This window comes from Sycon ciliatum, chromosome 12, assembly GCF_964019385.1.
Source record: "Sycon ciliatum chromosome 12, ocSycCili1.1, whole genome shotgun sequence".
NCBI classification, from domain to species: domain Eukaryota; kingdom Metazoa; phylum Porifera; class Calcarea; order Leucosolenida; family Sycettidae; genus Sycon; species Sycon ciliatum.
Window position 1 is genome coordinate 17,823,083 of NC_088654.1, and position 27,091 is coordinate 17,850,173.

At 48.4% G+C, this 27,091-nt stretch overlaps 3 protein-coding genes across 3 annotated transcripts in view; 2 read left to right on the plus strand and 1 right to left on the minus strand.

The window, feature by feature from the left end:
* The first annotated feature begins 429 nt into the window (after positions 1-429).
* Positions 430-6,118, plus strand: LOC135828270 (uncharacterized). The gene is made up of 4 exons (XM_065340720.1): positions 430-835; positions 3,470-3,613; positions 4,171-4,300; positions 5,437-6,118. Exons 1-4 carry the CDS (start codon positions 666-668, stop codon positions 5,605-5,607), a joined length of 615 nt encoding a protein of 204 aa, XP_065196792.1. The 5' UTR covers positions 430-665; the 3' UTR covers positions 5,608-6,118.
* Positions 6,119-6,640: 522 nt separating this feature from the next.
* On the minus strand, positions 6,641-11,900 carry LOC135828345 (uncharacterized). Its single transcript, XM_065340795.1, has 6 exons — positions 11,616-11,900; positions 10,113-10,286; positions 8,781-8,993; positions 8,109-8,201; positions 7,581-7,625; positions 6,641-7,404 (listed from the first exon to the last, which is right to left on the minus strand). The coding sequence occupies exons 1-6, from the start codon at positions 11,799-11,801 to the stop codon at positions 7,273-7,275; spliced, it is 843 nt and encodes a 280-aa protein (XP_065196867.1). The 5' UTR covers positions 11,802-11,900; the 3' UTR covers positions 6,641-7,272.
* A 349-nt stretch (positions 11,901-12,249) lies between these two features.
* LOC135828555 (serine/arginine repetitive matrix protein 2-like) overlaps positions 12,250-27,091 on the plus strand; it is a 17,891-nt gene continuing 3,049 nt past the window's right edge. Inside the window, exons 1-9 of the mRNA XM_065340992.1 lie at positions 12,250-12,407; positions 13,690-13,973; positions 14,718-15,071; positions 15,839-15,892; positions 17,349-17,423; positions 17,773-17,976; positions 18,610-19,970; positions 26,337-26,601; positions 26,851-26,940. Of these exons, the coding sequence (XP_065197064.1) occupies positions 13,861-13,973; positions 14,718-15,071; positions 15,839-15,892; positions 17,349-17,423; positions 17,773-17,976; positions 18,610-19,970; positions 26,337-26,601; positions 26,851-26,940 (2,516 nt within the window). The 5' untranslated portion in view covers positions 12,250-12,407; positions 13,690-13,860. The remainder of the gene's footprint in view (positions 12,408-13,689; positions 13,974-14,717; positions 15,072-15,838; positions 15,893-17,348; positions 17,424-17,772; positions 17,977-18,609; positions 19,971-26,336; positions 26,602-26,850; positions 26,941-27,091) is intronic.

Genomic DNA, 27,091 nt, shown 5'->3' on the forward strand with positions numbered 1-27,091 from the left:
AGATCTACACGGTCTCACTCTCAGCTCTACTAACTATAAACGTGTTACTTACCGCTCTTTTATCTCTAAAAGCTTTGTAGCTCAGGAGCATGATCAATCAGAGGTCGACGTCGGCGATCTGCGAAACCACGTCGTTTAGTTGTGGATCTGTCAGTCGAGTCCAGCCTAGCCTACATGTATACAATCATAACCATGATATTGGTAACCATTATGAACAGAACAGGGAACACACGCCATATCTCGCACCATCAATAGCCTCGGCATAGGGCCATACAATGATACATACAGGGGTCAGTACAAGTCATGTCATGTCAATGATCGACGCACGGCCACGTGGCACGTGCGGCTTTGTTTGTTTCACCCAGGCGGCCGTCAGCATGCACCCATCGGCCTCACATCGATTCGTGTCGGTCGCGGGCATCGGCCGTCCGTCCTGACTCTTCTCCTTGGCCAGCTTACACTTTTTACAGTCATACAGAGACAGTAACGGTCCCAGTAGGTTGTAAGTTTTGTCTTCCTTCGATCATTTAGTCAGATCTTGTTAGTTAGTTGTCGCTGTCTTGCGCATTTTCAGCATAGGAAGGTTGCAGCTTTTCTGCTCGGTTCAAGTAGACGGAGAATTATTATTTTTATTGGGCCGACGACGATTTGAAGCAGTTCAGATCATGGCGTCGGCAAACTCCAGCTGCGACTGGTCGGCCGGTCTAACGGACCCTGTCAACCTGATACCCACGTCCGTACTAGTGCTGTGCGTAGCGATTAGCGGACTGCCGCGGAACTGGACGGCGGCTTGGGCCCTGTTCAACGCCGTAATGATCCACGCCTTTCTGGATGGGTAAGCATTCTGAGTAATCTACTTCTGGGACCTAGACCGTAGTCCGTAGACTACTAGTCTGGGCGGAGAGCTAGAGGGACCACAGTCGTAAAAAATTGTATTTTGAAGACTCCCCGGTACAGAAGACTAGAATCGCTGATGTGAGCTCAGGTACATAGTTATTTTACGCTGTATACAGTATCCTACTTCACTGTACGATAAATTTGTGCTTCGAATCATGCAGACACGGTTGAGGTTATACTTCATCCCGCCTCCAGTCACACGAACAGTTCAACCCTGCACATATGGCATGCACATACAGGGGCGTAGGAGGGGTTTTGGAAGTGGTACGACCGAAGGTCGGCGCGGCCTTAGGCCGTTCTGGAGGGGGGGGGGGTCCGGGGGACGTCCCCCGGGAAAAATTTGTAAAAAAGACACAAAATCCTGCGTTCTGGGAACTTCTGGCACACTTCTGGCACAGTTTATAAAGTCATAGAATTATTTCACGGTCAGAAGAGACGTGCATGGACATGCACAGATGCATGGCAGATCTACGAGTACGAGTCTAGAAAAAGGTCAACGTCTGATGCGCATATGCATCGATGGATCCTGATTTTTTTATTACAGTTTTGCACGTTCCGGACGGACCACACTTTTCGAAAAATGGTACGGCCATGGTCGTACCAGTCGTAGCGGGTGCTACGCCCCTGACATAATGATGGCATGCAAAGGACAGCCGCCCTGCCGCGTGAGACATATGCTATTGTGTCTCTCATAATGAACAGAACGGCTGTCCTTTGCATGACATGTTCATACACAGTACTAGTCCCCGTACGCATGGGGCTAGGGTCCGGCAGATTCTGCCGGCAGAAAAATCGGCAGAATTCGGTACTTTTTCTGGTACTTGTAAGTTTCATGCATGTTTGGTCTGTGGATAAAAAAAATGGAGCAGAATTCGAGGAATCGCCCGCCATAAGATTTGTATGGTTCTGCCAATTTCACTGCTTTTCGAGCAGAATCCGCCGGTCCCTACATGGGGCTCTGCCAAGTGCCAACCGTGGACGGTTGTAGCAAGGGGCACTGTTTCTGAACACAGTGCGGCGTCCTCCACCTTGTAACATGCTGTCAGCCAACAGCATGGACATCAACTGTGAGCGCGAGGGGGGGGGGGGTGGGGGGTGGTGGAAGGCGGGGTGACGTAAGCCGGGGTGCGTTCTGATCTTCTGCTGCTTCTTGGTGAGATCTCTCTCTCTCTCTAGCGTAAAGCTTGCGCCAAATGCCCTACAGCCTTGAGAGACGTGAGCATGTACCGGTACATGACCTTGTTCAGCCGCACCCGGAGAAATGTGTGTTATCTGGTAGTCCACATGCATTGATCTATAAATGAGGGGGCGGAGGGGGTCCAAGTTTCAACCATGCAGCCATGAAGTTTGCAGAGCTTTTGGAGAATCTCCATTTAAAACTACTGTGGGGATACTGACAAGAGCGCTTCTCCAACTTTTGCGGATCCGTGGACTTTTCCCAGAGGATTTTTTAGAAGAACGCGCCTTTAGAAATTAGAGGGTGTCTCAAACTGATTCCAGAGATTTCCACAAACCGGCGAAGGTGTTGGTATTTTCGTCCTTCTCCGGCAGTTTAAGATCAGGCTTGTATTCTAGACTGGCCCTCCGCATGAGATAGGCTTTGTTTTGTCAAAGGCAGCCCGGGGTGGTATCAACGATGATCTCAGTCCCGCACGTGTGTCGACAAGCTACTGTGACATCTTGCACGTTTATTATTATTTTTATGAACACTCTGGGTTTCATCAGTACTCTTGGTGCCCTGGTGTACACAATCCCGGGTACGACTCTGAACCCCCAGTTGTTCTGTACCAGACAGGGCTATGTAGCACTTGCATTGTGTAGTACATGCGCTTCAAAAGAGCTTTTCTTTTGAAGCGCATGTAACTTACTACATAGTGCAAGTGCTACATAGCCCTGTCTGTACGGTGTGGCACAACTGGGGGTTCAGAGTCGTACCCGGGATTGTGTCCCCTGGTACACCAGGGCACCAAGAGTACTGATGAAACCCAGAGTGTGCAGCTCTGATCCATTCCTGGTAGAACAAACACTAACGCGTGCCCTAATACATGTACAGGACACATAGATTGCACTCCTGATAGAACAAACATCAATGTGTGCCCTAATACAGGACACCTGCACATTCCACTCCTGATCCTGATAGAACAAACACCAAAGTGTCTCCTAATACAGGACACATACAATGCACTCCTGCTAGAACAAACGCCAATATGTCCCCGAATACAGGATAGACACATACATGTACATTGCACTCCTGATAGAACAAACACCAAAGTGTCTCTTAAAGTCCTAATACATTACAAACATACAACGCACTCCTGATAGAACAAACACCAAAGTGTCTCTTAAAGTCCTAATACATAACACATACAATGCACTCCTGATAGAACAAACAAAAATGTGTCCCCTAATACAGGACAAACACATACATTACACTCCCGATAGAACGAACACCAATGATTTTGTGCGGGAGAATTATTCCTGCTCAGCCAGCGTCAAGTAAACCGGCATAAAGATGAGACTGTGATCGTGTTCTACTTCTACTGTGTGTGGTGTTGGTTTAATTTCTTCACAGTGTTGTAGGCGGGATGCTACGTGGACCAGACTGTTTAGTGAAAGGATACATGTACATTGATGATCGGTTCACCAATGGGGACGGTACCATTGGCTGTCTGTGCTGGCTGGAGCTGTACATGTACACGCCGTTAGCTATGATCTGGTGAGTGGTGTGTGTGTGTGTGTGTGTGTGTGTGTGTGTGTGTGTGTGTGTGTGTGTGTGTGTGTGCGTGCGAGTGTGTGCGAGTGTGTGTGTGTGGGGGGGGGGGGGGCATGCGGGCATGTGTGTTGATTATGTACAATGATTCAGACGCATGACCGAGTAGGGCTGCTGTAATTTGAATTTGAACTCAATGCAACTCAATGCAGCTCATGCAGGCTGTGCAGCACGGTATAGGTGTGTCTGCATTGTACTCAGTTTGTGGGCTAGGGTGTGATCACACCCCTAATCATGTTTCTAATCCAGGCAAGTTGGAGTGAAGATCATGGTGTCTCAGTGTTTGTTTTGTTTTAGTCCACATGCAGCCCATAGGTCCGTATCAGTAGTGTTTTGTTGCTGGTTGCCTCATCAACCTGGCACGTAGCAACATACATTTTACCTGTGCTTGTGTGTGTGCGTGTGTGTGTGTGTGTGTGTGTGTGTGTGTGTGTGTGTGTGTGTGTGTGTGCGCGGATGCATGCCTGTATGCTTACAAACATACGTGTGTATGTACAATGTAGGTATCACTCGGAGAACACCAAGGCATGGCATCGCGAGTTCTTCGGCATCGTACTCTCAGTCATCTATCTGATGGGAAACTTGTTCTACATTTTCGCCGAAGCCTACCTAGGATTTCCGGACGTGCCATTGGTAAGCTGTCTGTTGTAAAGGCCAATTCATACTTCATGTCGCGTACGGGAAACGCGGTGCGTCGCGAAAAAGTTGATCCGAGTTCAACTATTTCGCGTACGGGAAACCCATCGCGCGACGGTCACGCGATGGGTTTCCCGTACGCGAGATGAAGTATGAATCAGGCTTAAGACTTGTAACTGCCGTATATTCCGGAGTGTAAGCTGCACTTTTATTATTAATATGCACCAGCAATTCACCCGAAAAATGTCGGTGCGGCTTATACTAGGATGGTTTAAAAAACTGGGTGCGGCTTATACTGCGGAAAGTACTGTGCCCTACCTGTGAATGGTGTGTTTGCTTGGCCATCTTCTGTATGCTGACTTCTGTCACAATACAGTCAGACGGCCTCGCGGCATGTGCTGTAAATCAGTATGCAACGATTTTCTTCCGGATGGCGAGGGATCCGGATAAAAGAGAGGTTCTGCTACACGGAACTCCTACCAAACTCCGTGTCAACTGCAGTGAAATTTGACACGGATTTTTCGTACGTTGCACCGGTTCTGCTGTACGTAGCATGCTCGTAGCATGCACGAACACCCCGCCACATGTACTCTGTACGCTCAGTTTTCACACGGAGTCCAGTCCGTTTGAAGCGCGCTTCACACGGAAAACGGTATGAAAAAATCCGTATGAAACTTGATCCCGTACAGCGGCGAGGTTTCCATACGTACTTTGGCACGTTTTACCGTGTGGCAGAACCTCACTAAAAGAGGACTTAACGTGGTGACTGTCCTAAGTATCTGGTCTGTGTGGTCAGGCTAGTACCATGCTTGTTTCTTGTCTAATGATCATGTACAGGGGTGTAGCAGCCGGTCCGGCTTTGGCCGGATCACTTTTTTAAATATTTTTTCACCCGAATGCTAACTTGTTTTCTTTCTTTTTGGAAGTGAAGTGAACTTGTGCAGCGAAGAGACCGTAGTTGGAGAGTGTGAAGTGAGGTACCCTGTAATGTGTGAGTGGCTGCAATGGAGTCTGCGAGTGCTTAGAAAAGAATGCTAACTTATAACAGTACATGTGCTTGTACAGATCCCATCCCTGACACCAATTTTTCTTCGTTTTTCTCCCCTTTCCCTGCACCTTGTTTTTCCCTCCAGGACTGGCCGCCCAAATTTGACACGTACGATAAGATCGTCAAGTTCTGGGGAATCTACCTGGGTGCTAACTCCATCTGGGTGTTCATACCCCTGATAATTATCTACCGAGGCTGGGTTAATATCGGCGCAGCGTTCAAACAGGCCAACGGTGCCAGAATAAAGAGCGACTAAGCACCGAGATAGGGGAAAATACTACTTCGAAGTAGATACCAGATAGATGTTTCATTTTAACTTTAGTTAGGACTCTAGGACCAGAAAACATGCATGCGTGTGTTCTAGGATTCTTCTCGAGCATGACCCCCCCCCCCCCCATATGCTGTTCTGCATACTGCGAGCATGCAAGCAGCGAGCGCACCACGAGCACGTGTATGGCAGGCGTTGCCTCGTGATGTGTGTGTGTGTGTGTGTGTGTGTTTGTGTGTTGCGAGTGCATGCATGCATGCATGACTGCAGTGCTCCGTATTCGTGCACGGCCGTTGGTCGAGCATGCCTAACTCGAGTCGGCGTTCTGCCAGTGCAATCCCTTTTCTACTCTAGTATTTATCCCAGCTTGTTGAGTCATGACCGCACTTGGTTACACACAGATCTTGGCAATCAGAATTCTCTATGGTGGAGTCCGTGTGATGCTGCCCATATATGCTACTCTTTCTATCATACTAACTAACTTGCTCAGATCTCATGATAGAGTGTTTGTCATCTCTAGGGGTAGTTTCTTGGGAAAGTGTCCAGACTTGGTTTTCCCTTCTCCTTCTCACAGAGTCTGAGAGAGAGAGAGAGAGAGAGAGAGAGAGAGAGAGAGAGAGAGAGAGAGAGAGAGAGAGATAAAAAGAGAGATAAAGAGATAACGAGAGAGGGGGGGGGGGGGGGGGTAAGAGAGATTCTAACACCACCGATGATCAAGTGTCGAGTGTCAAATCGGGTCACGGTTGACCTTCTGGCTGGTAGTTGCTGCCTGAGTAAACAACCCGACAAATACCGTGGACTTGCAATCAGTTTCGATGCGAAGCACCGAAATTAAGCTATATGGGCTGCATACTAAATCTTAGGGGAGAAGCCCAACTCGAAGTTGTTTGTTGGACATTTTGGCAGACTATTGCATGCTGTGAAAGAATAAAATACATGTACTACTCTCGTGTTTGTTGTCTGGAAAAGCGCAGTAAAATGTCTCTCCCAACAAACTCCTTTCACTCTGTGCTGCTGCTGCTGCATGACAGAAAACCCAGACAGTGATGTTGGGAAGTGGAGTAACAACTCTTTAGAGAAATGGACAAAAAACTGTCGCTCAGCATCCTAACTTTTTTTTGTTGGATCAAGTAAAATACTGACTAACTAGTAGCCAATACAGTTAGAGAGAAGCAACCCAATAGCAGCACTTGCTCACGCCACTGGCTAAAAGAAAACTGCGCAGCGTCAGCTTGAAAGAATGATAATTAAAAGACCCAAATTCAAGAAGGGCTTCCCGAAGCTTGCTCAGCATGAGAAGTACGGAGACTATGAAATTTTATCATTTGAGGTGTTTCGCGTGGAGTTGCATCACACATACTGCATTCGTCACTCGGTTCAAAGCATTTATGTCGGGAAGTACATGAACGGTGATGTCACTCGCATAACCTCTGTCCCAGTTAGCTGGTGAAGCAATGCAGCTATGCACCAAACACGCCTTGGCAGCAGCAGCTCCTGGCCTCACACACAAAGCATCTGCAACGCAAATCGTATTGGAGGCTCCCCGAACACCACCGACAATGCATCCACAGCACAGCACCGGGGATCCACACGAGCAGAAAGCGCAGCCAGTCCAGGACTGACTGTTCACAGCAGCGGTACAGTGGCTGCAGACTAGCCGAGCTGCTTGACACGCGTGAAAGCAGCCTCCACGGCATCCATCATGGCTGCGCGGAAACCGGACTTCTCCAGTGCATGCACGCCAGCGATTGTTGAACCTCCCGGCGAGCAGACGGCGTCCTTGAGCTGCATCACACAATACAGGAACACATGGCGGAATAAAATCGGGATCACACCAGGCTGAATGGCTGGGGATTTCCCCATTTGAGCCAAGCAAAATAATCACAATCAACGTAACAATGAAAGCGGAATTTTGAAAGGCCATTGAGAAGGTGAGGGAGTAACTAATTAATTTTACTTACCGCACCCGGGTGCTGTCCAGTCTCCTTCACCATAGCAGCAGCACCCTGTGGTTAATATGCACATGCACACACAAAGACACACGCGTGCACACACAAAGACACACGCAAACACACACGAGCATGCGCACGCAGACAGCATACCATTTCGGACATGCCACATTTCCCCCCGACAATAATTGCACTCCTATTAATTTTACAGGTCCCTGTGTATTATTGTTTCCTAGTGTTCGGTTGAGTACTAAGCCACACTGGAATGCAAGTGACTTAGTTTACACCCTTTCTCTGGTCTTCACGGGTTAGTGCAAGCCAGGTGAACAGGTGTGACTTTCCCCACGCGCGTACGCACACAGACACGCATGCACATGCCTGCCCGCCCGCACACGCGCATACACCCACACTCAGCCACACATATACACACACACACACACATACACACATACATGAACACACACATACACAAACACACACATACATACACACGTGTACACACACACAAACACACACACACACAGGGTAAGCCTGCCTCACCATCATAGTGTGCGACGCCAGGTCGTACGCCAGGGAGCGCTGGATTCCAGCCTTCACTGCTCCGTCAGCCATGGCTTCCAATGCCATATACATCTGGCGAATAGAACAATAAATTTGATGGAATAAGAAAAAACAAAATGAAACAAAATGGCTCTCCAAAACTGGGGCCCTATTAAATGTCAACGGTGCCCTCGTTTCGGAGTCCAATATTTCCACGCTTCGGTTTCGATATCTATCAAAATAGAAAACGAAAGAGTGGAAATTTAGGTGGCAAGATTGCAATGTCGCACACTCCTCTTCATGAGTACTTTCGTAGGTGAACGGCAACTCCGCGTTGTGAAGTACAGATTTGTACGCTCCACGGGAGGGATGTTATACAGAAGGTTCAATGTACTGGTTACAGTGGTGCTCAGTTCAGAGACACAAGACACCACAGCACTGTGTGGTAGGATATGTGCACAACAACCACAACGATGAACAAATCAACAGCATTCGCCGCTGCTGTTTTAGCTGTTCTATCACCTCTCTGCCGTACTTAATCCATTGTTCATGTTTATTTGATTTTGCCTGTACTTCACATGATGGTAAGGCATGAAAGTACACTAGTGAACAGTTTCAAGATGTTCAAGAGTCTGAAGTGTGTCCTTCTTCTCAGTATGAACAATCACTTACGTAGGCAATTCCGCTGCCACTGACGGCCGAGATGGGCTCGATCTGCGACTCCGGCACGTAGCGCGCAAACCCCAGGCTCTCCATGAGCATGGCGATGGCCGCCTGTCGGACGGAGGCAATCGCGGCCTCATCGTACGCGTACACGGTGACGCCTTGCTGCACGCACGCGCCAGTATTGGGCATGGCGCGCACCAGCTGCTGCACTCTCGACGTCTACAGATGCACAACATTACAATCCCATATACAGTGGAGATCGGATATAACGACTTTGCATATTACGACAGATTGAGTTTAGCGACACAATTCTGTTGCCCAAGTCGTTTAGTAAGTCTATCGGGTTTAGTGACAGATCGAATATAGTGACATTTTGTTCTCTCCCAAAGGAGTGTCGTTATATTCAATCTCCACTGTATTACGTGAAGTTCATCCACCGTCCGTAGAGGGCTCAGTTTGCCGAAAGCAAAGAGCGGAATACACAGACAGAAGAATGAGCAGTTGCTTTTTCGTAACTCTGAGTTTCACGAACTGAATCGATCATCAATTTTCGTCTGATGATCAATTCAGTTCGTGAAACTCAGAGTTTTGAAAAGCAACTGCTTGTTCTTCTGCCTGTGCAATCCTATACATCAATGACTTGTAATGTTGTGGAGCAACTCAGCGTCACCAAGGTCAAGTGGAGAACTACAGTTCAGAGGTTGCACATAACGGTGTATGTGTGTGTGTGTGTGTGTGTGTGTGTGTATGTGTGTGTGTGTGTGTATGTGTGTCATTACAGCCATCTCTTGTAACTACATTACCATCTCTGTAACCACATGCAGGCACGTAGCCCGCATGGGGCACGTGCACCCCCTAAAAATGTCGACAAAGGGTTCAGCATGCCCATAATGACGCTGAATGACATCACCAGCCATCCTACACATACGCGGCCGTGCACCCCCTAAAAGTGGGACCAGCTACGCTCCTGTGTCCCATGACTGTCTCTGTGATGCGTGTGATCATCATGACCATCTTCGTAACCTTCCGTAATTACATGACCATATTATCCGTAGTCACATGGCCATCTCCGTAATCACCATGGTCATCTCTGTAATCACCATGGCCATCTCTGTAATCACCATGGCCATCTCTGTAATCATCACATGATCATTTCTCTAATCTTGATGACCATTGACCATCTCTGTAACCACATGACCATATCCGTAATCACATGACCATCTCTAGCTCTGTAATCACATGACCGTCCCTGTAATCACATGACCATCTCTGCAATCACATGACCATCTCTGTTATCAGTAGAGAAAACTCAGGTATGACACGGCAGTTAGTAGTTACCTCTCCGAGGACGCTGAGTTTCACACCGGCCGCGACGCTGATCAACAGAGTGTCCTTGGGGAACGAGCATTTGGACAGCACCGGGCGGACCAGGTGTGGCTTGACGGCCACGAACACAATCTTGGCCGCCCTGCACACATCTTCGTTGTTCGTCGTGCACTGAACATCTAGTTTCTGCAGCCAGCCGGGGGGGGGGGCATACAACACACAGCGGTGCAAAAGAAAGTCGTATTAGGCAAGTGGATCAACACGTCCAATACAGTGTATATACATTATGTAATAGCAACCCTGCACATGACTGCAGTGCGAGTGCTTCTCATCGGAACTCAGCAATGCGCCTGAGACAGCAGGATAGAGTGGTGTTCACATCTCGGTCATGCGACTAAAATGTGCGCAGATTCCCGCAGAAAGCGATCATTGCATGCGGGCAGTGGAGCGGCCAACATGGCCGACATAATGTGACCAGATATGCTGGGGTCGGCCGGAGTTGGAACCAACATGGTTGTCCTGTATGGTTATCAGTGAATGTGTTCGATTATGCACGCGAATCGATTCACGAATCAATTCCTGAATCGATTCGCGCTATTCACATCACCCCATGTGAATAGAGTGAATGAATTCCGAATCGATTCCAGGGCTCATGACATGAAAATCGAATAACTTGAATGCATGCGAATGGATTTATGAATCGATTCAAGTGCATAATCAAACGCAGCCAGTGTGATAGATGTGAAGCCTGGACTCGTGCGGCGAAGAATGGCAAGCCTAGGGGCGTAGCTGGTCCCCCTTTTAGGGGGGGGGGGGGGTGCATGGCTGCATATGTGTAGGATGGCTGGTGCATGTCATTCATGATCATTACATGTATGTGCATGGTGAACCCAGTCAAAATTTCAGGAGGGAGGACGTGCCCGCCCCCCCCCCCCCCCCCCCCCCGTGAGCTACGCGCCTGATAGCCGGCATACAGATGGCCAGACTGATTAGTTCTTGTATGTCCCAGGTCACTCCCCAAAGCAAAACTCACAAAACTTTCTGCGACGCAATGCAATGCACGACATGCGATACATGTACTCGTAACGAGCTACGACTGCAACATACGATTCGTGATCTGTTGAGTCCTGCGACATCTATGCAGTGAATAGTGCATGCGTGTTCACCCAGTACCAGGCCTTGAAACTCGATGAGACGGCATGCGGCAGTAATTTTCTTGTCGCAATTCGAACGCCGCATCACAGAAAATGATATCGTAAATAATGTTGTGCTTTATCCTTCAGCACCTAAATTATGCACACGCGTATTGATATTTTGCAGCATTCCGACAGCGTCCCGCAGATCCACCATGGCTAGGCCACACACGTGTACATGATCAAGGCAGGATTGAACGACTGGAGTAAACAATGAAGCAAATTTATCTGCAGAAGCTTGCCTACGTGTATCTGTTGCTAGATCACCGCCTTTGGAGATGACATACATTAGAACCAGATCTTCATTGTTGCCTAGATTTACCTGGCATGCCAAATAATTCTTGGATGTTGTACATGTCGCCGATACGACGATGTTCTCAGCAGGCACCAAGTTTGACTTGATGAATCCATTTATCATCGCCTGCGCCATGTTGCCACAGCCCAGAAATCCGATCTTGACTGATTTCAGCCATGCCGCCGCGGCCTGAACGTTTTCTGATTGTGCCATGACTTCTCAGAGTAGAAATCTCGAGCTAAGAGCTTTAGAAAGCTTTGAGGAATTCAGATATCTTCCTTGTCCCTTCGTCTACTTTTCGGTTCGAATCTTGACAAGTGTTTCAAGAGGTTTCTATCGATGCACGTTCGGTACACAGTCCTCCTACCACCAGTCAAATGCGTCTTCTCCATGGCTACTCATTCGATTTTACGAGTAAACGCATTTTCAGACGTATTCTCTAAACCCCCGCGTTTCGTAGGTAGGTGGCTAGGTGCACACCAGGGAGTAGTAAAATACATGTATTTTACTACTCCCGGCCTGGTGCACACTGTCTGGTTCCCATATGCATGATACCAGAGTACATAACCCCGGGGTTATGCACTCTTGATGATACTCAGTATGTGTGGGGTGGAAAAGCGCCAAGATCAGAATGATGACCTGACCGGTCGACCATGCACTCATCGATCATCATCGCAAAGAATGCAAAAAGCAAACAACAAACATTTTTGTTTCGCTTGCATTTGTTGAGCCTTTTCTGGTGTTGTGCGACTACGAGTTGTGCCTTGCTGCTGGAGTAGAGCCGAAGCAAGACATCCTTGGCGTTTATTTAGACTGCTAGTAAGTTTCTGTTTTGTTTGTTTCCGAGAGTCGAAATGCCACGGAAAACCTTCTGGGTACGCACGCACGCCCCAAACTGTTCTGTTCTAGTTTGTGTAAAAATCGTTATACCGGCATGGTACATGGTGTGGCGAAAAACAGATATCCGTTTTGATGACCTATTTCAATAAGGACTGATGAAGCTTCGAAATTAAACATTTCACTGCACCGCCGGAGTCTCCTTACATTTCCAAACAAATCACTCTTCTGTAGCTGTGTCCCTCAGACATAATTTGATTTCTTTGAGAAAAATTGTTCAGGAACTTTTATAATTATTAATTTTCGTCTCTAGCCTTATAATGCAGTAGTTCATTATTTTCTCTAGCAGTGCACATTACCAATGCTGCGATATGAGTTGATGTTACAAGTATTGGATTTGTTGGGGCTGGGACAGCTGGCACAGGACAAGTTTTGGCACCAGGAAACAGTTTTTTAGTGATAAAGTAGATTATTATAATTATATTATGAACTCTTCAAGATCTACTTTGTGACGTGTTGGGCATCATCTATATATTACAGTGCTGCTCAATGAAATCCAGTCGAGTCACTCAAGTGTGCACTTTGCACCATTTCGCAGCCCAGTGTTCGCAGGTCTAGGGCTGCGCAACGCCCGGCGCGTGCTTCAAGGAGTGACGCGCGACTGGATTTCAGTGAGCTGTACTGTACTTGACACGCCAGTCTCACCACATCAACTTCAAATGTTCGTATTAGTGGAATGGTGTGAGTGTAATTTGTTTGAAATGATTCAAGCCTCTTTTGTACTGGCAAAATACCATCTGTGAGTGTAGGTGCAATGTTTTTCGTACCATGGGTGTAGTCTCCTCACTTGATACAGCCCTTGCATGTACCGCTATGTATTAGGTCCGTTTCCTTCTTATCAATCCTGATGATGGTCCGAGACCGGAATATTGGTTGCTTTTTTTCTTTTTCTGGAATGCAGTCCCGAGACCAAATTTCCTGAACATCTTTTTTTCGATACGTTTCTTTCTACAGAACCCAGCATTTGTTTTGTTCCATTCTCACGTGAGAAATGCATGTAGTTCAGACTGGTGCCTCTAGTTGGGTTGATTGCATGTTTCCGATCTCAGGGCGTAGGTATTGGTTCCAATGTTGTTTTGATATTTGTTTTGCTTGATAATGCGAAAATAGTACTTATCCAGAATGTGTGTCTGTGTGTGTTTGTGTGTGCACACGTGTGTGTGCGTGTGCGCGCACTCATGCATGTCATGTCTATTCTCGATAGGTGCGGTGCAACGTCAAAAACAAGGAGCTCTCCGTATTTCTTTCCTTGATTTTGTTCAAGCAAACCTGCACAGCCGCAATCACACTGCTTGTATGAACCCCACGCGTAGGCCAGCACCGTTAGCGGCATAGAACACATTGCTGGCGGTGTGTGTTCGTGTCCACTTCCGGAATGTCCGATCCTGGGTCGCGCTCCGCTAGCCCTAGTCCGGCGGCTGCCGCGACACAGAAGCGCACGTACCGTCGCCGACCTAGCTCCAGCCCGTCTGACCGGGAAGCAGCCGAGTAAGTCAGAGTCTGCTGTGAATGATGATGCCATGCATTGTCATGTGACTAAATTTGTGTACAAAGTGATTCTGGCATGTGCACAGTGGAACCACCATGGCCGACATCATGTAACCCATGGATGCAGGGGTTGTGTGGAGTTGGAACCAACATGGCTGTCTCCAAAGATGGGGAGTTCGTCCCGTTTTAGATTTCGTCCATGGATCATGGGAGTGTATTGAAAAGCGAAAAAGACGAAATTAAATTCCAGACGAGTATTTTTGCTTGTACAGTACTGTAGTGTCCTGTATAGATAAATACCTGTCGCCTGTGGAAGCCTGTTTTAAATACAAGCCTGATTTTCAAGATACACATTTTTTTCTTTTTCTTTTTATACGAAAGTCCACACTGTCGGCACATAAGCCTGGTTTTAGTGTTCACGTGTACGTAGAAATACCTGACTTCAAGCCTAGCACTGTCATCGGCTTCTACAGGAATAAACCTGTGTTTTTTTTACACGGCATTACGGTGTCCTTCCCAAGGGCGGCTCCAAAGGGGGGGGGGGGGGGTCCGGAGGTTCTGCGGAACCCCCTAAATTTCGCAAATGCACTACTGGAAAACATGTGTGTTTATGTTCACATAATTATCAGCTACTGCAAAACATAATTTTCGGTGTAGCTTTAACCCCCCCCCCCCTCTATTTCAGCTTCTATTAATTTTGCAAATAACAGTATGTTCTGTGTGTTTGTTCTTGTACTTGAACAGTGCGACCAAGAATGCCAGCCGTCGTCGCCGTCGCTCAGAATCTCGTTCCCCGTCGTCCCGTTCCCCTTCACCGGCGGCGCCACGCCGCGGCAGCGTGAGCAAATCCGCTCGCCGTGACTCCTCCGTGTCTCCGCGCCGCCGACGCAGTCCCTCGCGCAGCGCTTCGCCACCGGCGCCGAAGCGACGCAGGAGTCCATCTCCCCGTAAACGTAGTAGCCCTTCTCCGCGCAGACGTACTAGCAGATCTCCACCGCCGCGCAGGCGAGACAATAGCAGCAGATCGTCTCCGCGCCGCCGATCGCCGCCTCGCTACCGCCGGCGCAGCCCGTCACCACGGCGACGCTCTCCTGCCAGGTGAGTAACTTGTCTTCTTATCTACTGTATTTTCCAGAGTACCAGCTGCACCCCCCCCCCCCAATTTTTGACCAAGAAATACAGATATCTACCCTATGTATCACCGTTAATTTAATCTCCCTCTCTGTGCCTCTCTCTCTCTCTCTCTCTCTCTCACACACACACACACACACACACACACACACACACACACACACACACACACACACACACACACACACACGCTCAGTAAAGTGTCACATTCGATGACAAGTAGTGTGACTCTTTCAGAGCCCTGGGATCGGAAAGCCAGTGTTCTCTCGCATTACGGAGGTTTCGCTGTACGTATGAAAATTCGTCTGTCGTACTTGCCAGGAAGCAAGGGCAATTTTCATACGTATATCTCTCCGCGGATTTCCGTAGGAATGCCCTTTCCTACGTTGGGTCTTCCGTAGGACTTTTTGAAATATTTTTCGCATTTTCAGGATTTATGCATGGCAACATTCAAGCCGCGCGAAACACAAGGGACACGCCACGTGGAAAACAAAATGGACAAATGCGGTTTGGTTTGTGGTAACGCGTCTCCAAAGCAACAAGGCATGCGTAGCAGTCGTGGAGAAATCACGTAAAGCGAAACCCAACAGCGCTGATTTTTACGTATGAAAATTACGTGCAGTTCCTACATTATTTTCCTACGTAATTTCGTAGAGCGAAACCTCCCTATTGACAACAGTGGTGTTCTTATTGTTGCATGCTTTCTGTTTCTTAATCTTATTGCTGTATTGAAGGTATCGCAGCCGATCACGCTCTCCCAGACGTCGCTATTCTCCCGTCAGACGACGGTAGGCAGCCGCGAGCCGATGTGCATGCATGCTCGTGTGTGTGTGTGTGTGTGTGTGTGTGTGTGTGTGTGTGTGTGTGTGTGTGCATTGGAAGCAACCTATCTGTACCGCTTGCCTTTTTCAGAGTTTTTTGTACTCTATTGTATTTCCCCAATTATCTGTCACACCTTTTGAAAATACAGTCAAACCTCGTTATGACGAACTTCAAGGGGCTGAGCAAATTTGTTTGTCTTATCGGGAGTTCTTCTTATCCAGATCTGACAAAAAAATCGATATGCATATTATATGGATTGTATCAGGGAGTCGTCAAATAAAAGAAGTATTTGACGACTCCCTGGATTGTATTTACGTGAAGGTGCATACTGTGGTAAATGGGAAGCATTTATTCTCAGCATAAGCCAGAAACAGGACTGTGCTTTCATATACAAACAAATACATTACGATAAACCATGGATTGAATATGAGTGATTACGAGTGTGCATGTGAAGCACAGCATCTCAACATCCATACTTTACAAAAAAGTTCACGGTTCGTGTGAGACTCTGTTGGAGCCAGTGGAGGCCGAGTTTTCCGCATCCGCAGGAACGCCACTACCCTCTACGGATCAACACTCTTTGCTTCACAAAACACTTCACAACTCACCTCGAACACTGGTACATCATGGTACTGGCAGGGACAACATTGTTGCTGCAAAAATAAACGGAATAAAAGTCACCTTCGCCTCACGTGATCAAGGACGCGAACATTGTACGCTTAATCTTGGCCTAGAAAGCACCCACGTCAGTGCGTCTACTACGATTCACTACGTAGATCCATGTACGTACATTGTACAATCAATGTATGGCCAATGTATGGCCATATATGGATGGACCCGGCTATCGAAAAAAGAAAGAAAAAAAGACAGCACCCAGTGACCCTAAAAAAGACAGCCAGCGCACGCGCGCGCGCACGCACCCAAAGTAAATTTTAGTTCGTACTACGCGCTGATTTTATTCAACTCACACTTGAAAGTAGTTCGTCTTCGCGAAAGTTCGCCATACAGGAGTTCGTCGTAAACGAATAAGTTTGACTGGATATGATGCCTGGCCAACCATAGGATTTGCCCTAGTTCGTACTAATGGAAAGTTCGCCTTATCAGTGTTCGTCCTAACGAGGTTTGACTGTACAGTAAAACATGTCAAGGCGACGGCCTGTCCTAGAAGACCACTGAAACCAGGACCGAGGGATGCTATTTCCAGTCAAATGACCCTGGATAAGGAGACCACCTGGTAACAGAGACACGTTTTGAAGGTCCTTTGAGCGGTCGTCTTGGACAGGTTTCATTGTATATCCCCAGGTCGAGAAAGGGAGGGGGGGGGGGGAGCATACAATTTTGTATGACTTACTCCTGAAGCAAACACACTAAAACTATGCGACTCAGATCTGGATTAATCGTCTGTTTGCTTTCTTTTTGCAGGTCTCCACCTCGCTTTGGCTATGGACGCAGGCGTTCCCGATCACGCAGCTTCTCGCCCAGGGATCGATACAGAAGGTAATGCACTAGTGAAGCAAACGGGCACGATACCAGGATGCATTCTTAGTTCTGTACTTTTTGCAGCGTGAGGTTCTGTGGACAGTTTCTATTGCGTATTTTGGGCAGGGTAATTGCATGTAGTTGCCTTTTGTGGTGTACGCGTAGTGAACAGTATAATGGGGAACTGAAACCGTACTCCTTTTTCTCCTTCCGCTTCTGCCTGTGTCTTTGTACGTGCATGTGTACGCGTCTGTGCCTGTGTTTGCTTTTGTGTGTCTGCATGTGCACACGTGTGCCTGCGTTTTCATGTGCGCGGTATGTCTGTTTGCCTGCATGCACACACATGTGAATGCTGTCCTGTACACAGCCGCCGTAACCGCTCTCCGCGTCGGCGTCCCAGCCGCTCTCGCTCCCGTTCACCACTTGATTCACGCCGAGGCGGTGGCCGATCGTCGTCAAGAAGGTCGCGATCGCCAGCACCGCGTAGACGCTCCTCTCCGCGTCAGCAGCGCCAGCGCAGGACGAGATCGTCGTCTCGCTCGCCTGCCAAGCGGAGATCAGCTAGTCCTAAGTATGAGTGCTGCCACGTGTGTGTGTGTGCGTGCGTGTGTGTGTGTGTGGCATAGGACCTGAACTGAACGCAGCTTGCTATGCAGGACGACGAAAATCGCATGCATGTACATGTATGTAGAGTGTTGGTCTACTTGCGATTTTGGCTGCCCTCCCCAATGAATGATGTTCATTTCAGGGACGACAAAAAAACTTTTGCGACAACCCGTGAACTTGATTTTTAATCGGCCAGAAAGTGTTTTTAGATCCAATAGTTCTACTGTAAGACATGTTATTATAACGAGTCGCAAATTTAACGATTGTCCGAAATTCATAGGTTACCGAGAACATACGATAACGATCTTGCAGTCTTCAGGCATATCCGCACATATCACAGAATGTGGCCTTACAGCCTCAATAGAACTTGTCATAACGAAGAAATGTCACCTGTTAAAACGTTAGGGGGAGATGCTTCCTCGTTAGATTTACATGTCTTACAGGACCCTGTGTATAGCTTTGTTAAAACCTGATTGGATCTTTATTTTCTGCTGTCTTTTGAAGTGCACGGTAGTCTTTGGCAACTGACTTGTGAATGTCTGCGTGCCCTTGCGATTGACCGCTGCTCGTCCTGTCTTGCTGTCTCTCTTTTCTGCAGGCCGACTCGCAGCGACTCTGAGAGCGAACGACCTGCAGATAAGAAGAAGGCGCGCAACCAGTCCTCCTCTCCTCTACGCAATGGTCGCCCTTCGGTGCGGGCAAGTGCGGAGAAGTCTCGCCGAAGTCGCTCGCGAAGCGCTAGCGACAGCAGTCGTGTGAGTGCCAGGAGCAGTGGTCATTCAGACCGTGAGCCATCTCCGGATGTCGCCGCGCCCAAACAGCGCCAGTCCTCTTCTCCTGCACGACGTGTTGTAGTCATCAGCAAGAAAGAGGCCGAACAAGTTGCCGCCAAATCCTTGGAAAGACACCAGTCGCGCTCGCCATCCAGGGATAGGGATGCGTCCGCAAGTCCATCTGTGGAAAGGTCCCCCTCACCCACTACTACCGCTCCAGCTCGTGACAGCAAGAGCAAATCGCCCGAGGCTTCTCGAAGATCAGCATCGCCCGCGGATCGATCACGAGAACGTTCCCCGTCGCCAAGAGGCCATGCTCGTAAATCGCCCTCGCCTGCACGCCGCTCACCCTCTCCGCGCCGCAGGTCTCCATCACCACGGCAACGGCGTAGATCGCCCTCTCCAGTGCGCCGACGCCGAAGCCCATCGCCACCACGAAGAAGGAGGAGTCCGTCACCACGAAGACGGAGGAGTCCATCACCACGAAGACGGAGGAGTCCATCACCGCGGAGACGTCGAAGCCCGTCGCCGCGGAAACGCCGAAGCCCATCACCTCGCAGGCGACGAAGTCCATCACCGCGGAGACGGCGGAGTCCGTCGCCACGCAGACGCAGGTCTCCATCACCGCGCTACCGTCGTCGCTCTCCATCACCGCGCCGTCGACAACGCTCCCCGTCTTTGTCACCGCCGCCACGTCGTCGACGTGATCAGTCTCTTTCTCCGCGAGGGAAATCCCCGTCGCGTAGCCCGTCCCCTGTTCCACAGTCAAAGTCACGCCGGCAACACTCTTCCTCACCGTCGCCAGTACCTGCCGCTGCCATTGTCCAGGCCAAGAAGCGACCGCGTGATCCATCGCCGTCGCCATCTGATGGTTCCGATAGCGAGAGGAAGGGTAGCAGCAGCAGCAAAGCCATTGCGACACAGTCTGACGACGGAAGCGTGTCGAACGCGTCCGATGACGACGAGGGTCGCGAGCCGGACAAGAAGCGCGCTCGCAAGTCACACAAGCACTCGCACAAGCACCGCCACCACCACAAGAAGAAGAAGTCGAAGAAGCACCGTCGCCACAAACGGCACAGCGACAGCTCGGACGCCAGCGACGACGACAGTGACGACGCGTCGGAGCGAGACGACTCGTCATCTCGCGGCAGCCGTCGCGGCGGCGGCGACAAGGAGAAAGACAAAGGTGTGTCGGGTATACAGGCTAAGCTTATGGCCATGTCTCGGTAGTAGCGCAGCAGCTAGACGCTTAGAGAAAAAGGAGGGAGGTTGCTGCTGCTGCCTCCACTGTCGGCCGGTGTAGTGCTGGGTAGTAGGCGCGCGGTGTAGATATTTTACTTCTTGTCAATTCCGTTTTGCCTGCTCGCCTACGAATCACGCGTAAAGAGAGCCGTCGTTGAAATTAGACAGGTAGGGAGAGTGGAGCGTCGCCTGCCATGCTTTTAGAGAGATGCTGGCCATTGCGCAGAGCAATGTAGCCGTTGCTGGAAACTTGGACACTTGGCACAATAAGCTCCCAGTCCATGTGTGTGCGTGTGTCAAAGCAAGCTGCTGGTGGTGGTGAAGTTGATGATGACTAAGGCACTATGCAGCAGCAACAGTAGCAGGAGCAGTAACGCATGTTGTACCCTGTTTCTCGTCTATGGAAGCCACTAAACACTGCTCTGTTGGTGTAGGTGCATTTGCCCGGGTGCGAACGTTGAGGTCCACGCTAGCTAGTGCAAGCTCAATGTATATTACTTTATGGTTATTTCGACCATCGCGCCTGTTCCGTTATCCATCCAGCGTTGTCTCACCGCCTGAGAGCCTGGTGTGGCTTCTGAACCGCTGTGCCTTGCTCGCTTCATGGAAGTTCCCGATGTATCACCGCTATCTACCCTCAGTGATGCTGTCTCTCTCTCTCTCTCTCTCTCTCTCTCTCTCTCTCTCTCTCTCTCTCTCTCTCTCTCTCTCTCTCTCCCCGTCTCTCTCTCTCTCTCTCTCTCTCTCCTGTTTTTGTGTTTGCGTCCCGCTGGCTAAACTCTTGCATGCAAATGTTGCCATGTCCTATTTCTAGTCGTCGGTTAGTTGTTTGCTTTTCTTTGTGCTCCTAACACTACCCTTGTGTACATTATCGCTTTGCGTACAAACTGCTTGTATGCTTCTGTCCCGACACGCTGTTGCATGTAGCTTTGCTGAACCGTTTTGAAGCGCTTTGACTAATTAATTAATAGGTTCTACTTACACTTCCTGGGCCTGAATGTTTGTGTGTGTGTGTGTGCGTGCGTGCGTACATGTGTGTGTGTGTGTGTGTGTGTGTGTGTGTGTGTGTGTGTCACGGTGTGTGTCACTGTGTATGTCACGGTGTGTGTCACTGTGTATGTCACCGTGTGTGTCACGTTGTTGATGTGTGGTGATTCTAGGGTACTGTTTTGGTTTTTAGTGCTACTGTATGATTGCGTCTGTGTCTGCATGTGGACAATAGTGCTGGTGGTGGTGACGACGTTTGCTGTCTCCTAAACCCAAGTGTCATGACTGCACCAGTGGCCATAGTCAAGTCGGAGGAAACCGTTCTGAACTTGACTCTACCATCACTTGACTATCAACGCCTTCAAGCCTGCTCTGTCATTGTACACTGTGCCTGCCTGCCTGCCGTACTGTCTGTCATCCCATCATGCCAGCAGCTTGCTTTGCCAGTGTTGTCAATCTAGGCACCCCTCTCTCTCTCTCCCTGCCTACTCTAGCCTACATGGACAGGTATCGTCAGGCGCGGCTGCTTACTCGACTCACAGACCCGGGCCACTCTTCTGGAGACATATTTAGCCGCAGCCACCTCGCAGTTTACTGCTCCTCTAGATATGAGTGACGCAGCGTATCGCCTAGTTTAGAGAAAGTAGCTCGAACCACTTTGGACGTGAAAACACACTTACAGAAGAAACTCAGTTTTCTGTTCTGAGCACTACTACTGTTTTTCTTTGGCATGCACACACCCCGGAAATGATATTCGTATGTAGGAGGCTGCATTTTGTAATTTCAGCCTGCCTGTACTACAGCCCCGCGCACATGTAGAATTATCTCCCAGGCGGATATCAATTCTCGTCAAGTGTTTTCACCTGCAAAGATGGTTGAGCTACCATAGAAAAAGTATGATCTATTACAGGGGCGTCGGAAGGTATTTTAGTGTGGTACGGTCAGCCATCTGAAGTACAATTTACTTTTGTGGGAGTGGTGGCTGAGGCGAAAATTTTGGAAATTTAGATCCCGGATCAGTGTATTTTATTGATTTACAGGGTACTTGGGCTGCCCCCACAGGATACCGCGATTCCGCGGACGCGGCATTTTCTGCGTTATTGGTTATCATCCGCGTTTTCGTGAGATTTCGCATAAATCCCGTGTTATTCATGAGAATGTACAAGAAAATAGTAGGGAGGTTCCGGAGTACGATTTTTCGTGCCAAAATCCGTGGAGGCTCTACGGATTTTTTATACGTCGTTTTCGAGCAGTGAAAAGTTCCGGGGTACGGAACTTATGTGTTTGCCGTCATTGCCTAGGTTACGATCGCAAACACGTCACATTCCCGCGCTACGCCTTTTTATTTTGAAAATTTGTACCGAAATCAAAACTTCCCGCGAAAAATCGATGTTTCTCGTACCAAATTTGTACGCGAAAAATCTTTCTGCACCCGATGACGCAAAATCTCCATACGAAGCATGGTTCGTATGAAAGCCAGTCTACACGGATTCTCGTGCCGAAAAATCGTATGGAGCACGCCTGGAAAAAATCCGTAGCGCCCATACGGATTTTGGCACGGAAAATCGTACCCCGGAACCTCTCTAGTGCATGCTGTTGAAAATGTACTACAAAGTCGTATGGGTTCATGAGTTTGTACGACAAAGTTGTATTCTTGCATCGCATTAACCCGCATAGTTGCCGCATGGTCCCGCATATTTGCCGCATAATGGCCTGTTTTCGCCCGCGTAATTATGCGCATAATTTTAGGATTTTGTCCGCGTTATTCTGTGGGGACAGCTTGGGACAAAAAGTGGTACGTACGGTCAATAGCGTAGTGACCGTACCGTGTGCGACGACCCTGTATTATAGTAGTCATGTTCAGATAAATCCGACCTCGTGAATATAATAATGGCAAGGGCTACGCCGCGGCCCTTGCACCACTCTCGAGCGCCATGCTACTTTATTCATGAGGTGGGCTTTCTTGGGCCAGAACCGTAATACGCCGAGAATGTGAGTGAAATCTCCACGAATCGAATGGCAGCGCAATCTGATTCTACTTCAGTACTAATCTTGTAGATGTGCGGGAGATGATGCCACCACGTCTTGTGGAGAATTCGAACTGCGATCGTGTGTGGTATTGCCAAGAGTGCATAACCCCCCAGCAGTGTGCAACGCCTGATCCAGCGGTGCATAGGGTCGAGCGTAATCAGATCTTCTGACGTCATGCGTACACTCCACACCAGCGCAAGGCCGGTCTCGAGGCAGGACACCATTGTTTTGGAGTGAGAGTGCCCGCGACTTCCCGGGTTCCCCTCAGGTGTGTACGGTATTATCATATGACGCAAAGATCCGATTACACTTGACCAAGACCCTATGCACAGCTGGATCAGGCATTGCACACTCCGGGGAGTTATATACTCTTAGTATTGCCCATTGGTGGGAAGTTCTGACCGCGCAGCAGATAGCAATGCAGGCAGCAAGATTCCACGCTCAGCATCAAATCCCTTTGTAGTGCGGAAATAAATATCGTATCGCCCAATCCCGTTTTTCTACCGATATGAATGATGCTACAGAGGGAAGAGAGAGAGAGAGAGGAGGGGGGGGGGGGGGGGGGAGGGGGGTGGTGGTGTTTGATTGAGGAGATCTAAGTTCGTGGGATTTATCACTATAATTATATATTATTATAAATTACAAAAAACCAAGGCAAGAAGTGACCCACTTTTGGCCATTTTTTCCTTCACGAGACACACATTTTGGCCTCGCATTGTAGCAAGATATCGAATGGCCTGGCATAATGAAAACTAAATATCGACGGTGAGCCAGCAACATTTTTCCGCAAATATCGATGTCGGCCGAGCAAATTTGGTCTGACACTGCTGTGGTTTCACGTCTTTGTCATCATGCGACTAAATTTGTGTAGAAACTAGAAAGTGATCATGGGGTGTGACTAGTACAGCGTCCGGCATACAGTACTGTAGGCTAGCAGACATCATGTGACCCGTACGTGCAAGGGTTGAGTGGAGTTGGAGCCAATATGGCTGTCCCCGTACCGTATGGTCATGTGATTGATGTGTCCGGCTCTAGATACTCATACCTATGATAGGATCGTAATACACTCCGAAAAGTCAATGTGCCTTTTATAGTACGATGGGCACATTAACGGTGATAAATGGAGTAGATATCGTGACCAAAAAAGTCTGATTTAAAATCTTGTAGGACGCATCACGCAGCTTCATAAGTAAAAAATTGGTTGTGAGCAACACTGGCTCACACTCAAATCACTGCTTTTCACCAGAAAAATATTTTATTTCAACGTTTCGGTCATGAAATAACCATCATTTCCTGATGATGGTTAGGCCATGGTAAAAAATAAAGTTGATTCTCAGGTCATGAGCCTGTGAAAATCGGTGCGAGCGAGCGATTTTTTATTTTAATTCCCACAATTTTTTTATTTCCAAAGATAGAGTCACACATGTGTACGTCACAGGTTCATAATTAATTTATAATTATTTTATTATTCAGGCCAGGGAGTAGAAAAATACCGGTATTTTACTACTCCCGGATTCATGCCTTTCGCATTGACCGTTTTCATGCACGCATATATGCATGCATGCATAGAAATAAAAAAAATGTCGGTGCGCCACCAAAAATCGATGCGCGCGTACTTGAGAATCAAAGATATTTTTTACCATGGCCTTATAGGCAATTTAAAAAAAGGTCTGAGTTCAGCTTATACTCCAGTGTGGCTCCGGAAAATACCGTCAGTAGTTGGAATGCAAAGCCAAAAATTAATAATAGTAATTTTCGAGGTCAACCATTGGCACATCATCAATTCATCATCCTTACGGACTACATGTATTGACAGTACTGGTGTAACACACAACATTATGCAGACTGGACAGGTAACCAGCAGTATCCAGCCCAAGCCTCCCTATTCACGGAGCAGTGCGTGTTATTATGCAGAGAAATCCCCGTGATAGGCCTGGGTTTATTGCACACCCCTCGAAACAAATTGTCTGGTGCACGATGTTGTTCGTTTGATTTCATCGTGATTGATTCGGCCAGTACAGTACTGTCGAGTGCTGGAAGAACCGACAGGCTAGAATTTCACCAAGCCCAGCATACCAATGTATACACGGTGACACATCTGTGCATAGCCTGTCATACATGAAAATAGAAACGGTCAAGGCTAGGAGGCTGACAACCACAGTAGTTTTACACAAAACTCGGCGTTACAGAATGAGCACAGTAAAACTCCTGACATCCGGATGTCCCTAATCCGGGTACGCCTGTCTACCGGGCACCTTTCTGACCCCTCTACAGTCATAAACATGGCTTTGGGGTAGTTTTCAGACGAAAAACAGCCCCAAAACAGTCAAATTGATTGGCATAACATCTTTACTTGCATGCAGTAAGTATGTACAAGTTGTGAGTTACGGGCAAACCTGCCCGGATCTGGGTTTTTACTGTAGTTATGTTTCGCCAAAATTTTGTGGAAAGGTCAGGCTGTTGGTACATGGTGTAAGCCTGATGTTCTGCCAGGACATAATGCACAACACCTGCCTTGTAAAGCGTACCTGCGTGGACATATCACACTGATCATCAAATCATCCAATCATGACATGGGGACCAAACACACGCTCATCTCAAGTCTTGCATAAAATAATCGCGGCTGCCATGCAAGTTTTCGCGGACGTTCACGGGCGTCTACATGCGATACACGTTGCAAGGCAGGCGTTACACGTTATGTACGATTTATTGTATTTTAAAGGATCACCCAGAGGCTCTAGGTCTGTCGAGAGATCTCCTACTCAAAGAAATGTCATGTCTTCCGGAAAGAGTACATGGGTACAAAGAAAGAAAACAAAGAAAAGAAGCAGTCCCGGGAATTGCGAAAGTCAATATGGTACTGTCTGAATGCTCTGTATACAGTATTTCATGACGGTACGGAGCGGGCACTTTGTGGATGGTCATACATTGGCTCTCCCAGAAATATCAAAGTCTGTGCTTCTTGTACGCAAGCATTCCTGAGCCTTTCGTCCATTCACTGCTGGAATTTCAAGATTCCCCAGTACAGTGAAACAGCTGTCTAAGACGACCGCTCAAGGGACCTTCAAAATGTGGTCTCTGTTACCAGGTGGTCTCCTTATCCGGGGTCATTTGACTGGAAATAGCATCCCTTGGTCCTGGTTTCAGTGGTCTTTTCGAACAGGTGGTCACCTTATCCGAGTGGTCGCCTTGACAAGTTTTACTGTAATTACATGGACAGTACACAATACACCATGTACATGTAATAATAAGCTTGTAAACTTGTAATTTCCCTGTCATGTCATGTGTTAAGGTGTCAGCAAGGGAAAGCCGAAGAGCAAGAAAGCCAAGAAAGCCAAGAAGTCCGCCAGGAAGAAGGAGCCGAAATCCAAGAAGACCAAGAAGACTAAGAAACGACGTCGTGCTCGTAGCTCTTCCTCATCGTCGGTGTCCTCTGGCGAGAGCGACTCCTCGTCCGTTGCCAGTACTGGTCATGGTGAAGGTGTTGGTGACGTTGTTGGACCGGCTCTACCGCTTGCACTTACCCAGCCAGCACACACCAGTCCAGAAGTGAAACGGTGAGATACCGGGACACACTAACACGTACATGTATGCTTAGAGGCGATTCACACGATATGCACACTCCTGTGTGTGTGTGTTGGGGGGGGGGGGGTAACGCTCTTACGTGTGCGTGCATGTATATGCACGTGTGTGTGTATGTGTGTGTGCTTGCGTTCTTCTGTGTGTGTACATGCAAATGTGCATGGCATTGTGTACACACCAATACTAACGTGCATGTTATGATGTATGTGCACGTGTGTTTGTAGACGATCGCTTGGTCCCATCTCCAAAGCCAGCCATGACGAAGCGGAGAGCGTGGTCAAACGGGTGTATGACGAAGAAACCGGCCGAACAAGGTACTGTTCTAGTGTGCTGGCACACAATGCACACAATGTGTACTTACAAACATACACATACCTCCCTCCATTCTTGCACATCAAACAAACACACCTGCAACTACCTACAATTGCCTACAATTACACTTGCCTATAATTACTTGAAGTGCAG